The 17,121-nt window shown below is 40.8% G+C and overlaps 1 protein-coding gene and 1 long non-coding RNA gene across 3 annotated transcripts in view; one reads left to right on the forward strand and one right to left on the reverse strand.

Moving 5' to 3' along the window:
* Positions 1 to 995: 995 nt before the first annotated feature.
* LOC141560133 (uncharacterized) lies at positions 996 to 4,615 on the reverse strand. The gene is made up of 2 exons (XR_012487637.1): positions 4,195 to 4,615; positions 996 to 2,451 (listed from the first exon to the last, which is right to left on the reverse strand). It is a non-coding gene; the product is annotated as an uncharacterized LOC141560133 (long non-coding RNA).
* Positions 1,983 to 17,121, forward strand: part of TMEM207 (transmembrane protein 207) — a 20,747-nt gene continuing 5,608 nt past the window's right edge. The window contains exons 1-4 of one of the 2 annotated variants that reach the window (XM_074297873.1): positions 1,983 to 2,253; positions 5,917 to 5,954; positions 14,455 to 14,499; positions 14,634 to 14,776. In XM_074297873.1, the coding sequence (XP_074153974.1) occupies positions 2,242 to 2,253; positions 5,917 to 5,954; positions 14,455 to 14,499; positions 14,634 to 14,776 (238 nt within the window). In that variant the 5' untranslated portion in view covers positions 1,983 to 2,241. Of the gene's footprint in view, positions 2,254 to 5,865; positions 5,955 to 14,454; positions 14,500 to 14,633; positions 14,777 to 17,121 lie in introns of those variants that run through there. The other variant, XM_074297872.1, reaches the window with a different exon arrangement.

Genomic DNA, 17,121 nt, shown 5'->3' on the forward strand with positions numbered 1-17,121 from the left:
AATTGGTGGCCTTAGCCATTGAGAGTGGCCGTTTCATGATTACAGGAAAAACAAAATCCCATATTCCCCTGATGAGCTCATTTATGACATCATCTGAAGGCTAGAAGAGGGATTTAGTTCTACAACCCGGAACACCTAGACTGGCAATGACAAGAGGCCCTGCCAGGAAAAGAAGTCAAGCCTGTACCCACTGCCTATATCTGGGATCGATGAATTCCAGTCAGTTGTCTGTGACTTCCAAGCAACTCCGCCTTCCTTGGTTGTATTTGGGAGAGGAACCATCTTCCTTCAAAGCATGGTCATGTGAGGGGGTTTCTACTCCATACTTTCAGGACTGGAGGGCCATATATTTAGAGCTGGAGATCATAAGCAAGTGGAGCTAAAGCTGGAAGGGAGCCCGGGGCCAGCCCGCCCAGCCCATTTGTTTTAAAGACAAGGAAAGTAAAAGGTAAAATGGCTAAGTAACTTCCCCAAAGTCCCATAAGAAACAAATAGCAGAGTGAGGATTCAGACACCAGCCTCGTGGCTCCAAATATATCATTTAACCATAGGATAATTGGGGAGGATTGCACTCTAATCTCAGGAAACAAAACTGAATAATACACAAATGCCCAATCCCTATACACACACACACACACACACACACACACACACACACGCATGCATGCACGCACGCACACACACACACACATGTACAGGAAGATTATTTCAAAGTTCTCTCAATGAGAGGACTCTGGGAACTGAGTGGGGATCACAATATAGCATTTTCCCTTTTTTTGTCTTCTTCATTTTTTTTCCTTTTTGATTTGACTTGTCTTGTGCAGCAAGATTATTGTATAAATATGTGTACATATATTGGATTTAACATATATTTTACCATGTTTAACATATATTGGATTGCTTGCCATCTAGGAGATGGAGTGGGGGGAAGGAGGGGAAAATTTGGAACCCAAGGTTTTGCAGGGGTCAGTGTTGAAAAATTATCCATGCATGTGTTTTGAAAATAAAAAGCTTTAATAAAAAATAGTTCTCTCTATTCCACAGACTTGTTTATGACTCATTGCTTATATCCTAGTACTTCAGTGCAAGAAGAGACCTCAGAGCTCACCCAGTGGCTCGTTTTAAATTTGAGGTTCATGCACCTCAGTGGCTTATTAGGAAGGAGAATGGGAGCAGAAACCCCCTCACGTGACTATGCTTTGAAGGAAGGTGGTTCCTCTCCCAAATACAAGCCAGGAAGGCTGGGCTGGTTGATGTCACAGACAGCTGATGTGGATCCTCATCAATCCCAGCTGGAGGCTTTAGGTACAGGCTCCCCTTCTTTTCCTGGCAAGGCCTCTTGTGGTTGCTAGTCTAAGTATTCAAGGTCATAGAACTAAACCCCTCTTCTAGCTTTCAGATTACATCATAAGGTCATTAGGCTCATTGAGGATCACAGGCAGACCTGACAGAAAAAGCCAAACCGTCCTCTGTTCACGGACATCAGCCCTCAGAGGCGAGGCGCTTATCTGGCTGATGGAATGGATCTTTCCAGCCCCCAATCTTTGCTCCCCCTTTGGTGCAGGAATCAGAGGTTAGGTCAGAGTTTGCTAGGGCCCCTGGGAGGTGACAAAAGGAGGAAATGCTGCACTTTCAGGAAGGATGATGAGGATCTAGAGAATCATCTCCTCCGGTTCCGGATGTGGACCACTAGCCTTATTTTATAGGAGAGTGGGGCTAGAAGAGGGCTGTGTCCAAGGTGGTTATGGGAACCCTCTTGATTGCAAGGCTACTGCCCAGCCAAGGCAGACTGGGAGACTGGGAAGGCGTTGTGACAGAGGGAACATCCAGCACGAATGCCACTGAAAAGAGGGGCAGGAGCCACAACCAAAAAGGCTAGCGGTTCCTGACGTGGGGTCCAGATACTGGGCCACCTTTCATGTCACCACCCACGTCTCCTGCTGCAAAGGGACGTGTCCACTTTGCCAAGGGCCTGACCTTTCTCTAAACATTCCTTGGGCTCCGGTGCCCACTGGAGTGTGTGCGGGCAGCCGGCATTCTTTCCCCAACCTTCCGCCTTGCCAGTCACAAGCCGAGTTCATTAACACATGCCATGCATAGAGCGTGATCCAGAGGGCACTGGCTGAGTTCTGAAGCCCGGAAAGACACGGCCGACCACCAGGACCTTCCTGGACTAAGACGTGGCCACCCAGGGGGGCGAGTTTCACCTCACTGCTCTCAAGGACTGGAATTGTGGGCACGATGCTCTGCCAGGTAAAATCTCTGTGGCGCAGGCCCTGCTGATCTTGTTTATCTTCTCAGTAACTTCATTGGCAACAATTGGGGGGAAATAAAGTAGCAAATTAGTTGGGCATTTTTCCTTTCACTGGGATGGGAACGAAACATGAAATATATTTCTATTAGATGCACATTACTTCTCTGTCTCTCCTCTTCTTTTCATTAACTCTGCTCCTTTAGAAACAAAATTACATTCTCTGATTAAATGTTTTGACATTTTTTTAAAAAAAAATCAATGTATTTACAGGATAAGACTCTTAAATCTAGAGTATAACACAAATAGGATGGGGAAGGAGAAAGACAAAAGGGCCTGTGTTCAAATCCCACGTCTCCTGTCTGTGGGATTCTAAGAAATTCCCCTGGGTTCTCTGGACCTCAGTTTCCTGCTCTGTAAATTGGGAGGGAGGGATGCGAAAATGGCTTCTGAATTCCCTTCCAGCACTGGCTTGATGTGGCTCTTCTCTTGATCTGCACTTCAAAGAGGTAGAGTCATGGTTTGGAAATTCATAGATTTAGAGCTAGAAGAGACCTAGGAGCCCAAGCCTTTGTGGAGATGGCAGCGGAGGCTGAAAGAGGAAAAGTGACTTTTGTCACTAGTGCCTCAGTTTCCTCAGCTGAAAAATGAGAGGATTGGATCGGGGCCCTCTGGGGAGCCTTGTACTCTAAAAGTGGAGCTCAGAAACGTGGATGCCATCCCAGCCACACATGAAGTAGAGCAAGCTTTCTTCTTGCTCTGGGGCCAGCTACCTACCCCTCAAGCAGTCAGCTTACCAAGCCCTTATGTGTCAGGCTCCAGGGATACAAAAGAAAAGAGAGACAGAGACAGAGACAGATAGAGAGAAACACAAAGAGAGACACACACAAAGAGACAGACAGAAATAAAGAGAATCAGAGTCAGAGACCCAGAAACACAGAGAGACACAAAGAGAGACAGAGACAGAGAGACACAAAGAGACACAGAGAGACCCAGTGAGAAACAGAGAGGCTGAGACAGATAGAGAGAAACAAAAAGAGACACACAAAAAGAGACAGACAGAGACAGAGAGACAAAGAGAGAGAGATAGAAACAGAGACAGAGACACAGAAATACAGAGAGATACAAAGAGACAGAGACAAAGAGAAACACAAAGAGAGACACACATAAAGAGACAGACAGAGAGAGAGACAGAAAGAGAGACAAAGTCAGAGAGAGGGATAGAAACAGAGACAGAGACACAGAAATACAGAGAGACACAGATAGAGACAGAGAGAAACACATAAAGAGACAGACAGAGAGAGAGAAACAGAGACAGAGACACAGAAACACAGAGAGACAAAGAGAGACAGAGAGACGCAATGAGAAACAGAGAGAGAGAGAGACAGGTAAATATAGAGAGAAACAAAAAGAGACACACAAAGAGAGACAGACAGAGAGACAGAATCGGAGAGAGAGACAGAGAGGGAGAGAGGGAGAAAGAAGGGGAGGAAATAAGGAAGGAAGGAAAGAGGGAAAGAGGATGGAAGGAAGGGAGGGAGAAAGGAAGGAATCATCTTGATAAATGTCTGAGCCTCCAGACCTAAGTATCTGAACCAAAACACCAGGTCAGGGGGCTCAGTGCCAGTTGCCCCCCAGGCTCACCCTCCCTGAAGCTGAGAAGGATCCTGAGGCTTGCTGTTTTCTGGACGGATGGCCAGAGGCCCATCAATAATATAGTGACATGCTCCGCTCCTCTCTGCACACATACCAGTGAGAGCAGAGCCACGAGACTTGGGGTTCCTGTTTGGCCCATTCCCCAGTGATTCGTTCAGCCCACAAATAAGCCCCCATAGACACCATTTGCAGGTTCTTTTTCATCTTGATTAGTATGCAAACTGACTTGCAATGGGTGAACAAAATAGAAGGTAACTCATTTTCCCTGCTTATAAATTGTTCATTACCGTGGCCTCCGATGGCTCGTTCAGTTCTCCATCTGTACTTCCACTGGTCTGTGCTGTGTTACTCTTGTAGACAGAGTCAATCCGAGATGCCAAGAGGTGCCCATCAGGCAGAGAGAGACCCCCTTAGGGGTTGTGTGCAGGGCAACTTCCATATTGGAAACTGAAGATGGCACCCCGAGGTCTCCAGTTTAGTTTACGACCCTCTCATGGATTGCGTGAGTTAGCTGTCCCTGGGGACCTTTCTCTAGTAGAACCTCAGCTCAATAAAAGACTCCCCAAAAGGATGATGGCTCAACCAATTGGGCAACAGAGAAGGAGAATAGGTAGAGCCAGAAGGGCGACTAACAATTGCTACAGAAATGTCAACACCAGGTGGTAGAGGGATAATAATGGCCGTGACCCAGAGAACAGTCCCATTATCCAAGGCAGTCACATGTGGAATGATGACTGTGGAACTGCCTTGGGATTGGAGCAAAAGGACCTCCCTCTCCAGCCCGGCCCCAAACAAGCTTTTTGCAATATTAGGCAAAGCCCTGGGGGGCTCCTTGGGCTTTGGAAGACAGCTACTTTGGGATTCTGACTGCCCTAGGACTTCTATAAAACCCAATATGGCATCCTAAATTAGACTCTGAAATTCAGGTGGGATTTTATTCCATTTTATTTCATTTTCCTTCAGCTCTCTGATGAACAGGGTGGAAAGGACCTAGTGGAAAGAAGGCACCAATGAAATATGACCATGGGGATTCCCTGGGACCTGGATTTTTCATAGTCTGGGGGAGCTTGATCCCAACACTTCCTGCTTATTGGGGAAGATGCCCTTTGTCCAAGCTTCTGGACATGATGCAGTGAAACTCGCAGTCAGGACTTGGGGACTAGTCCTGGGTTAGTCAGTTGTCAGGTACCTGTATGACCCTTCTCCCAAAGTCTCAGTAGACTCCTCCATAAGATGATGGCCTTAGACTGAAGGCTTCCTAAAGCCTGTTCCAATTCTACATCTAGGTCAACTATGTGGCCCCCGCTGTACCAAGAGCTTTATAATCATTCTATTATTTGATCCTCATAAAAACACTATAAAGTGGATATTATTATCTCCATTTTACTTTTTTTTTTTTTTTAATTCGGGTTAAGTGACTTTCTCAGGGTCACACAGCTAAGAAGGATTAAGTGAGGTCACATTTGAACTCAGATCCTCCTGACTTAGGACCAGCACTCTATCCACTGTGCCACCTAGCTGCCCCTGCATTTTACTTTTGAGGAAACTGAGTCAGATAGAGCTAAATAACAAGTAATTACTCTGATTTCCCCCCAAAAAATGAAATATCAACCTATGAAACAGATAGAGAATAGTAACATGTCCCCCTTATCCTCATCCCTACCGACAGCCCAGCCCCTGGATTTCCAACTCATGTCTAAAGGCAAAATTGACCCAGAGCAAGAAAGACTTTCAAACCAGTCCCCAGACTGTATGTGGGGAAAAGGGCGAAACTGGGATTGAGTGGGGAATAGATATCCCTTCCTTATTCAGTACAAGGGAAAAAAAATAAGCAGAAAATATTCTTTCTTCACTAGAATTTCTCTTTTCAAAAGTGCTCTTCTCCAGAGCTTTTAATTAAAAAACAAAGGAAGCTCAATAAGCCCATATTTGTCTCCAGGTACCATTTGGATGAAGAGGATTAGGCTGATAAGATGCTCAGTGTTTATTGTTATAAATCTCTGTTTCAGGCCGTGAGTCCAGACCCGACCTGTAAAGAAAATGAAATGTAAGTAAATAGCAAGGGGGCTTTCATTTGGTATTCAAAATGTCAAAGGATCAAAGGCATTGTTGGAGATTTGGAGAAATCCTGGATTTGTCAAAATCTAATAATAGAACCATGGGGAAAAAGCCTAATTAATGATTTAAGAATGCAAATAGGATCTGGTTTTGGGGGGTAGGGCAAGCTAATGTGAGTAAAAGAGGAGCAAATAGATTTTGCATGTCTATTCATGATGACAGGAGTTTGAGTCAAGTCCCAAGGACATTGTGTAAAAGGCGGAAATCCCAGAGAGGGAAGTGGAAATCAAAGCACCCGAGCAACTCCCTTCAAACGGGCCGATTTCTGCCTTTGATTACCTGCTTATTTCATGGATGTTGTGGTGGGGGGGAGTCTTAACTAGTTTAATAGTGAGCTGATTTCCTCCTTCTTTTTTGTAACCAGCAGTGCATTCAGCCTTAAAACCTGCTCCCATTTCGTTTGGGGAGTTGGGTGCCTAAGCTGGGCTGGGCTGGGCAATGAACAACTGAACAGTTTATCAAGTACGGCCCTCCTAGTTTCATGGAAACTTGCCGCAGCTTGTCCAGCCCTGCACCTCCCCATAACAGGGAGGCACTGGGCCAGGCTGCCTCCCTGAGAGAGTTGAAATCAGAGCCATTAAACCAAAATAAGAGGGAACTTGGAGGGCGAAAGAGAAGGCCCGACAGCAAACACGAGGCGAGGAAGGGAAAACCATTGATTGATTGGTAGCCATGTCCAGTTTAGATTAGCTAGGGGACTGTTTGGACATGTATACATATATTGTATTCAATTTATACTTTAACATATTTAACATGTATTGGTCAACCTGCCATCTAGGGTGGGGAAAAATTAGAAGAAAATGTTTGGCAATCATCAATGTTGTGGGGTTGCCTGTGTATACATTTGGTAAATAAAAACTATTAAAAAATAATTTTAGATTAGGTAGGGTTTCCAAGGTCAGCTCTGCACGTGGTCTGGTCCAGTTTTTGTATCTTGGACCCATCTTGCAATCCACGGAAACCTATGGAGCCCCTCTCTGAATGCTGGGATTTTTTTTAAGTGCATAAAAATGCATAGGATTACAAAGGAAACCAAATATATTGTACTATAATTATTCAACTTTTAAAATATATTCATGAACTCCTGAAAAATAGCCCATCAAAATATTTGAGACCTTTAATAGATTAAGACAAATAAGCTCAGAGGGGAATGGGTCCAACACAGGGAAGTTTCCATTAAGGAGGAAATAAATGAAAGTTGTCAGAATGGGGAATTAATCAGGCGGCTCTGTCCACATTTTCCAGCAGAGGACCCCATGGGCAATAGGAGGGGGCAGTTTTCAGATTCAATTTTATCATTTAGACTCAGATTGACAGTAAAGGTCACCAAGTCCAGGGCCTTTCTCTTACAGATAAGAAAACCGAGGCTCAGTGGGACCAGGTGAGCTTCGCCAAAGCACGTAACTAGTTAGGAGCAAAGGTGAGATTTGAACTCAGATCAAAACTTTCCAAAATCAGATCTCTTTCCCATTGGCAATAGAGTCATCAGCCTTGGAGAAGCTCCATAAGCACTAGATTGACTGACTCTTGAGGTACAGTTTGGGATAAAAACAGAAAGTTGAAGAGATTCTCCAAATGCTATGAGTACTGTAATAAAAAATGACTTACCTCCTCTGTAGGGAGACCAATGAATCATTTGACATTTCTGAATACCCTGAAGATGAAAAATACTGAGTGTTATTTTAATCATAGTTTAAAAAGAGAAAGAAGGGCTGGAGCATATTATTCTAGTCCTATAGGAGATGGGAAATGAAATAAAGAAGCTGTAGCTCGTCTAAGCCCAGAGTGTCACAAAGCAGCCAGGCCCATATCCTGGATGTGGGATGAAATTGTGGGTAATCACATCCACTTAGTGTTTACCTACTATCTACAGATCACTGTGCTATGAGCCTGGGAGACAGAGCCATATGATAACAACCCCCTTCCTCCAGGAATGGAACCTCACGAAAGCTTAGGTCCCCTAGGATATTAGTGATAGACAAAGAAAAATAAAGTTCTGAATATTTTGCCTGATTTGATCAGCTCACTTCAATCGGTCTGTTTTATCCACGTAGACAAATTGCGAGTGAGTCATATTCATATTCATGTTTATAGTTATATTTGGTCAATAAGGTGGACAGGAAAACCAAGGGAAAATCAAGGAGCAGCCTTGGGGAAACTAGTGAAACAGGATTTTTTTTTTTCTCCCTTACCCTTAATGCCCTCCTCCCTTTTTGTATTTTCTTCCCATCCCCACCCTTAGTATCTGTTACTTCTAATACTCTTCTGGGGTTAATGGATAACTGGAACAAGCTGATAAGGGTTTAAGACACGAAGTCTTCTCGCATCATTTGTATTTAGTGGTAGAAGCTAGAAAAATCATATTAGCCAAAAATCTTAGAGTCAACAGGCTCAGAGAAAGTCTTGTCCAAGCAGAACTTGATGCATGTTCCTTTAACTGTCCCTAGCCCAATAGGTGGCCGATGACCTGAATAGGGAGCACTTAGAGAGAAAAGTCCTTGCCACATCCAGAAAGCCCCATGGACAGCTCTGTTCATTCCCGCAGCTTTCTGAAATCCAGCCTGAATCAAGATCCTTGCAATTCCTGCCTGTGGCTCCCAGATTCACCTTTGGGGGCCAAAAAGACAAATGTAGACCCTCTGCTTAAACTCTCAATTAAATGAGATGACATTTGTAAGGCACTCAGCATAGTGTCAGTCACTCACATAATAGGGGCTAGATAAATGCTTCTTCTCTTCCCTCTGAACCACCTCCAAATCTCAGTCCCTCAGATCCTTGAAGATGTCCATGGAGGAAGGAGTTTGTTGTTCTATGGCTTTGTCTCCCAGACTCCTAGCACAGTTTAGATTATTTAGATTATTTTCTTCTCTAGACCAAACATCTTTAGTTCTTTTGATCATTGCTAATATGGCATCCCCTTAAGACCTTTTCCCATCCAAAAGCCACCTCCTCTGGATATATCTCTCTTATTAAGGTTCCACAAACAGAACTGACAGCAATACTCCCAACTTATCCTTACCATGGTACAGTAGAATATGGCTATCACCAGGACACAAGGCTCCCCTTAAACCTTTCTAAGAGCATATTGATTTCCCTGATTCATGTTCAGTTTTCAGTCTACTAAAATTCCCATCAATTTTCCAAACTCTAGCCTGAACATATTTCCTTGCTTTCCGTCTTGTACTAGGGACCTTGATGTTTTGGAACCTAAATGTCAGATTTTTCATGGAATCTTATAAAAGGACATTCTTGTTGTTCGTTTCAGTCCATTTCCCAATTTAACAAAACTTTCATAACTATTGAATATGTCATCCAGTGTGATAGCCGCCCTTCCCACCCCCAATTTATATCATCTGTGAATGTGGCGAATCCACCATCTGTGTCATTGCTAATAAAATTATATTCTGCTATCGACTTCATTCCATTTTGACTTTAAATAATTAGAGATAACTCTGTGAATTCAATCATTCAATCAAATCTATCTAAATGTTTCACTATCTAGCTTTATAATTTTCAGTCTTTGTGACTTTTTGTCCAAAAAAAAAAAATAGTTAAAATAGAATAGAAGACAAAAAGCTGAATAAATGTCTACATTTTAACTTGCTCTGTCAAAATAGAAAAGGAAGTCATTCCGGAGCACATTTTTTCGTGAGGTTTATGACAAAGCACTGTGTTTTAGTGGACAGTATGCTTGGGAATTTAGGAGGTAGGGAAGACCTGGATTTAAATCCTACTTCAGAAACTCATTATGTGCCCTTGGGGAAACCATTTGATGCCTCCCCATCTCAGTTTTCTCACTTGTAAATTGTAAGAATGATAGTATCGCTTGCCTCCCCAGGGTCATAGGGAGATTCTGATGAAACAATATACAAAAAATTCCACATTAAAGGAAATATTCTTCTTGGCACTAGATCTGTATCTAGATGCTCATTAACCATCAATGCCTTTAATAATGCATTTGGAAAAAATTCCAGGAATAAGTCAAGCTCACTGGGACTATAATTTGCAAACTCTCTCTCTCTCTCTCTCTCTCTCTCTCTCTCTCTCTCTCTCTCTCTCTCTCTCTCTCTCTCTCTCTTTCTCTCTCTCTCTCTCTTCTTTCTTTTTCTCTTTCTCTGCTTTTTATCTCTCTCTGTTTCTGTTTCTTCATCTCTGTCTCTGTATATGGATACATACATTATATATATATATATATATATATATAATATATATATAATCTTTGTCTATTTCTGTCTCTCTTTGGCAAAACTTCCTTTTACCCATTTCTTTACCATCTCTTATATAAGCATCTTTCAATTCCTGGATAACGAATAAAGAAAGGGAAGCAGAGTTAAGAAAACCTGAATTTAAATCTTGTTTCTGACATTGAGTAGCTGTATGATCCTGATCAATGAGAAGAATGCTTTAAAAAGTAGAATTGCCCAAATGAAAAGAGAAGCACAAAAAAAAATCACTGAAAAAGAAAAAAATACTTAAAAAGTAGAATTGGACAAAAGAAAAGGGATGTACAAAAGCTCACAGAAGAAAATAACAAACTAAAAGTTGGAACTGAGCAAATTAAAACTAAGGATTTTATGAGAAATCAAGAAATACTGAAAGAAAACCAAAAAAAAAAAAAAAAAAAAAAAAACGGGGGAAAAAACAGAAGACAATGTGAAATATTTCATTGGAAAACTACTGACCTGGAAAAAAAGATCTAGGAGAGCTAATTTAAAAATTATTGGATGATCTAAAAGTCATGATTACATTTTTAAAAAAGAAGCTAAACATCATCTTTCAAGAAATTGTCAAAAAATTGCCCTGATATTATAGAATGAGAGGATAAAATAGAAGTTGAAAGAATCCACTGATGACCTCCTAAAGAGATCCCAAAATGAAAATTCCCAGGAAGATAAATCCCAGATCAAGGAGAAAATATTATAAGCATGCCAGAAAAAAACAAAAAAGCAAACAAACAAACAAAAAAAAAAACAATTCAAGTATTGTGGAGCCAGGATAACACACGATTTAGCAGTTTCTACATTAAAGGATTTGAGGGCTTGGAATATGATATTCTAGAGGGCAAATGAGCTAGAATTATAAACAAAAATCACCTACTCATCAAAACTAAGTATAATGCTTCAGGGGAAATGGATATTTAATAAAATAGAAAAATGTCAAGTATTTTTAATGAATAGAACAGAGATGAATAAAAAAAAATTTGACTTTCAAATACAAGACTCAAGAGAAGCCTAAAATGGTAAACAAGAAAGGAAAATTATAAGAGACTAAATAAGGTTAAACTTTACATGGGAAGATGATACTTGTAATTCATAAGAACTTTCTTATTATTAGGTCAGTTAGAAAAAGTATATGTAAATAGAGCACAGAGGAATGAGTTGAATGTGAAGGGATGGTATCTAAAACAGATAAACAAATAAAAACAAGGGGTGAACAAGGAATGCACTGGGAAAAAGAGAAAGGGAAAGATAGAATGGGGTAAATTATTTCCCATAAAAGAGGCAAGAAGATGCTTTTACAAGGGAAAGGAAGAGTTGGCAGGTAAGTTGATGTGAATAATGGTTAAAAGGGGGAAATAATATGCACACTTAATCGAGTGTAGGAATCTATCTTACCCTACATGAAAGTAGGAGAGGAAAAGGTTAAGAAAAAGGGAGTTGGGACTGATAGAAAGGAAGACAAATAGGGAGAGGGGCTAGTCAGAAGGAAATTATTTTTGAAGAGAGAGGGTAAAAGGAGAGATAAAATAGAATAAATGGGGGCTAATATAGCTAGCAATGGTAATTATGAAGAAAGTTTCTTCGATAAAGTTCTTATTTTTTAAACATATAGAGAACTGAATCAAATTTATGAAAAATAAAAGCCATTCCCCAGTTGATACATGATCAAAAGATATGAAGTAATCAAAGCTAACTATGGCCATATGAAAAATGCTCTATGTCACTATTGATTGGGGAAATGCAAATTAAAACAATTTGGAGGTACTACCTTATACTTATTAGATTAGGTAATAGGACAAAAAAGATAATGAAAAAATTTGGAGGGCGTGTGAAGGGAAAAAATGAGGCATTAACACACTGTTAGCAGGGTTGGGAACTGATTCAACCATTCTATAGAGCAATTTGGAACTATGCCCCAAAGATTATAAAATCATACATATCCTGTGATCTAGTATTAGCACTATTAAGTCTGTATCCCAAAAGAGAATAAAAACAAAAAGGAAAAAGATTTATATGCATAAAATATTTATAACATCTTTTCTGGGGGCAAATAATTGGAAACTAAGGGGATTTCCCTCAATTGAGGAATGGCTGAAGAAATTGTGATATTGGGTTATGATGAAATGCTAATTGTGCTATAAGAAATGATGAGCAGGATGTTTTCAGAGAAACCTGAAAAGATTTCTATAAGTTGATATGAAATGGAAGGTACTCGACGGAAAGTCACGGCAATATTGTAAGATGATGAGATATGAATGACGACTCATCTCAGCAATAAAACGATCTAAGACATCTCTGAAGGACTGAAGATGAGAAATGCTTACCATACTCAGAGAAAGAATTGATGGTGTTTGATTAGAGATTGAAGCCTTCTTTTTTCCTACTTTTTCCTTATTCTTTTGTCTGTTTTCTTTATGGAAATGTTTTTCATGACTACACATGTATAATCTCTATTACATTTCTTGCCTTCTCAGGGAGTGAGGGTAGGAAGGATGGAAGGAAATCTGGAACTCCAAATTTTAATTGTTTTACATATAACTGGGGGGAAATAAAATACTAAATAATTAAAGTATAAAAAATAACATAAAGAAATCCTTTAAGACTCAAAGGATTATAACTGTAAGTGTAGTTTATTGAGCAGACCTACATAGTGGTCCCTTCAAGGATAAACCACAAGTAGAGATCACTGATCACTTCCAAAGCAGGCCCTAAGTACTCAGTACCTGAACCACTTGCCAAATCCTGTCATTTCTATCTCTGCAATCTGTCTCTCAATGTCTTCTTCTCTTGACTCAACCACCACCATCATGAAACTCTCATCGCATCATGATTGTTTTATTGCAACTGTCATCTGGTTGGTTATCTACCTCACTTTGGATCTGCCCACTCAGTTCATCTTTTATCCAATAGCTGAAGTGATTCCCCCACCCCCTGATTTTCAGGTCATATCCCATAAAAGCATTTTTAAAAATTGTTATTGTTTCAGCAAGTCCCACTTACCTGCACAAATATCATCTCCATTTGGCATTTATAATATTTCACAATCTGTTCTCTTCTTGCTTTTTTTTTTAGTTTTCTTGCACATTACTGCTCTTGCTAGGCTCATATTCAGCCATATTGGCTTATTTATTCTTTTATTTTAATTTTATTTTTTAAATTTGTATTCTTTTTATTATAGCTTTTTATTTACAAAACATATGCATGGATAGTTTTTCAACATTTACCCTTGCAAAACTTTCTGTTCTAACTTTTCCCCTCCTTTCTCCCATCCCCTCTCAGATGGCAGGTAGTCCAATACATATTAAATATGTTAAAGGATATGCAATATATGTATGTATATTTATAAAGTTATTTTGCTGCTCAAGAAAGATCGGATCTAGAAAGAAGGTTAAAAAAAATCCCTGAGGAAAACAAAAATGCATGGTTTATTTATTTTTCTGCTCTGTATAACATTTAATCTCTCTTTTCCCTGGTTATTCCTTATACTTGAAAAACTATCCTTCCTCACCTCTACTTCTTTGAATCCTTGGGTTTCTTCAAAACTCTTTTCAAGCATCATTTTCTAAAGGAAGCCTGTGCTGATTTCTCTCTCCCCTTTCCCATTTCCTCCCCACCTCTTCCCCAGTAACCTTTCAGATGTCTTGGATTTCTTCTCTTTATAACTAGATTTTTCTACCATCTGCTTATTTTGAATATAAGCCCCTTGAGCACAGGAATTTTCTGTCTCTGAGTATGGAATTGGAAGCAATTACTGTTAGGAGGGAAGAAGATCTAGGGCTGGTGGAGATGGGCATATTTAATAAATATCTTGTGAAGAAAGCAAGTGACAGAAAGAGGAGTGAGTGGGAAGTTAGAGCAGCTGACTCCAGTCCTGCTTTTCCCACTTACCCTGTGTCTCCTTGGACCAAAAGTGGTCACCTCCCTGATGGAGTACCCCGGATCTTCATTTGAGGAAGGTCAACTAGATGTCTTTAGAGGACTTTTCCCAGCTCTTCTTCCATCCAGGATCTTCTGCCAGTTACTGTCTGGGTGACTTGGCAAGGTTTTTCACCACTCTGTGCCTCAGTTGCTCATTTGTAAAACATGGGGTTAAGGTATTTGGCTCCTAAGCACCTTGCAGTTCTAAAGCCCAGGGATGGCACCTCTGGATGTTTGGTCCTAGATGCTGCTGCCAGTCTCAGAGTCTGACCTCTGTCCTTGCTTTAACAGGTGTGAGAACCATGATGACCAACCCCTCAGTGACTGGTACATCTGGTAAGAACAGTCTCTGGTCAGTTTTAGAAGCCTTTGATGGCAGGGGGAATGGAGGAATGTCATTTTTAACAGATTTTTCAGGGAGCCTCAGCTGCTCTCTCCCTCACACCCTTCTATGCTTTCTTTGGCTTCAGGTGCCTCATGCTGCTCCTTCTGATCCTCATCATCTGCTGCTCTGTCCTGATCTGCCTCCGGTATTGGCTGAAAAGGTCCCATCTCTGTTCCCCTGGACGCACCGTGGCAGTGTTTTCAGTCAATGACATCGACTTCATTTCAGGTTTTTTTCTTTGTTATTTGATCACTGGTGGGGCATTGGGAGAAGTAAGGTGATTTCCCATGAGCATATGGCACAAGAAATTGGTCCTAATGAATTATCAGAAGGAAAGATACTCAGAGATAAGAAAGACCAGAATTCCCCCCATCATCGGCTACTTTTCACTGTATTTAGCCCTTTAAAGATTATTGAGTTCTTCCTTCGGTGAGGAAACTAAGACCCTGCAAAGTAAAACGACTTACTTATGACTCTCCCCTTAGTATCCAGGTACTAAAGTAATGGCTGAGGAGATTCTCAGTCAGGGTCTCCTGGATTCCCAATCCAACACTCTTTCAATCTTTCCCACTAGATCTATTTACCAAAGACCACACAAAAAATCAATTTAGTCACCATTTTAAAATGCTTAATGTTCTGGAAACCAACCAGTAATGAGAGGTCTGGCATGGCATTTCAATTCATTTCACTAAAGATAATTAACTGCCTGTTCTAATAAAAACACGCTGTGAAGCACCATAGGGACAAAGATGAATAGGGGCTGCTTTTGTCCTCTCAAGGTGCTGAGAATCCTGCAAGGGAATAGCTAACACGGGGAAGAATAGGGAAAGTACATCAGGAAAATCTAGATCAAGCCTTGTGAGCGTGTGAGATGACCGGAAGTGGGAGCTAAGGTGGAAGATCAGGGGTGACACCTGAGCTGGACTTTGGATGGAGGAAAGGGGTTCAGCAGATGAAACTGGAGAAGGGAAAGGTTCCTTCTAGGCAGAGGGGAGTAGGGGAGAGTTAAAGATCAAAAGGTAGGAAAGGTCGGGATGAGGGAGCAGCCAATATTCAACTGGGTCAGGATGAAAATGGGGAGTTGTATAGGAAAACCAGAGTCAGATGGGATAGGTCCCCAGATCTCAGGATCAAAAGAAGATAATTTCTTCCATAATTATTCAGGAGCCAGACAATGTTGGAGTTAGGTAGCCATGGGAGCAGAATCACACATCAGGAAGACTATTCAGGAAGTTTTGCAAAGAATCAATTTGAGAGGGAAGATTCTAAAGGTGGTAAGGGTCATAGGCCACAGGCCGATGGGCCATAGATTTAGAACTTGCTAACTACATCATCCAATACACTGATTTCAAAGACAAAAAGTAGCTGAGGGCTTCTTGGAATGTTCTAGGAGCCATGCTAAATTCAAAGTTGTGATTTCAGTGGGAATGGAAATTAAGGTGTAAGAGAAATTAATTGAACTAAGGATAAAAGCTGAATTACAAAATTTGCCAAAGAGATAAATAGGATTCGGGATAGTCTCAAGTTCATAATGGAAAGAAATAGATGCTAAACCTGGAGAGGAAAAAACTGTGGGTGAGGAGTCATCTGGAGGAAGGATGTGATTATTTCTTCAAGTGACACAAGCCCTGAATTTGGAGTGATATGACCTCAATTTAAATCCAAGATCCACCTCTGAGTGCCTATGTCACTTGGGCCTATTCAGTTATAAACCAGGAAAATTGGACAAGACGCTCTCTAAGTTGGATGCTACCTGGGTTAGATTTGTAATCTGAGGATCCTCAAAGTTTTGAATGTCTGCCATGAAGGAAAGAGATTTGATTCATTCTACTGCCTTAGAAAGCATAAAACTGAAAAGAACGGGGAGGAGGGCTGCTGCAAAAAGTTAGACTTGGACTTGAGGTCAGGAAGTCAGAGTAAACCAACAGTAGAACTGCTGCCTAGGGAGGAAGTGACCCACTTCCCTCATAAGAGGTCTTCAAGCAAAGCCTAAATAACCACTTACTAAAGACTGGTCTAGAGTTCTTTGGGGCAGCTCCAGTCCCCAAGGACTCACTCCCTAGTGTGCCTCCTAACCAATTGGTTCCTTTTGAGCCATCCCCAGTCATGAAGACTTGATCTATTTTTTTCCAAATATGGGAATATCAATATTCAAGACTTGGTCAGTCAAGGTTTTAAAGAGAAATTTCACAGGTGTCATAATCTAATTAAGATGATGTAGGGAAGTACCTTCATTTATTCCTTATCTGAAGATTTGAATAATGAAAAAAAAAAAGAATAAAGAAGAAGAAGGAAGAAGAAGAAGAAGAAGAAGAAGAAGAAGAAGAAGAAGAAGAAGAAGAAGGAAGAAGAAGAAGAAGAAGAAGAAAAAGAAGAAGAAGAAGAAGAAGGAAGAAGAAGAAGGAAGAAGAAGAAGGAAGAAGAAGAAGAAGGAAGAAGAAGAAGAAGAAGAAGAAGAAGAAGAAAAAGAAGAAGAAGAAGAAGAAAAAGAAGAAGAAGAAGAAGAAGAAGAAGAAGAAGAAGAAGAAGAAGAAGAAGAAGAAGAGAAGAAGAAGAAAAAGAAAAAGAGAAGG

The sequence above is a fragment of the Sminthopsis crassicaudata genome, chromosome 3 (genome assembly GCF_048593235.1).
Source record: "Sminthopsis crassicaudata isolate SCR6 chromosome 3, ASM4859323v1, whole genome shotgun sequence".
NCBI classification, from domain to species: domain Eukaryota; kingdom Metazoa; phylum Chordata; class Mammalia; order Dasyuromorphia; family Dasyuridae; genus Sminthopsis; species Sminthopsis crassicaudata.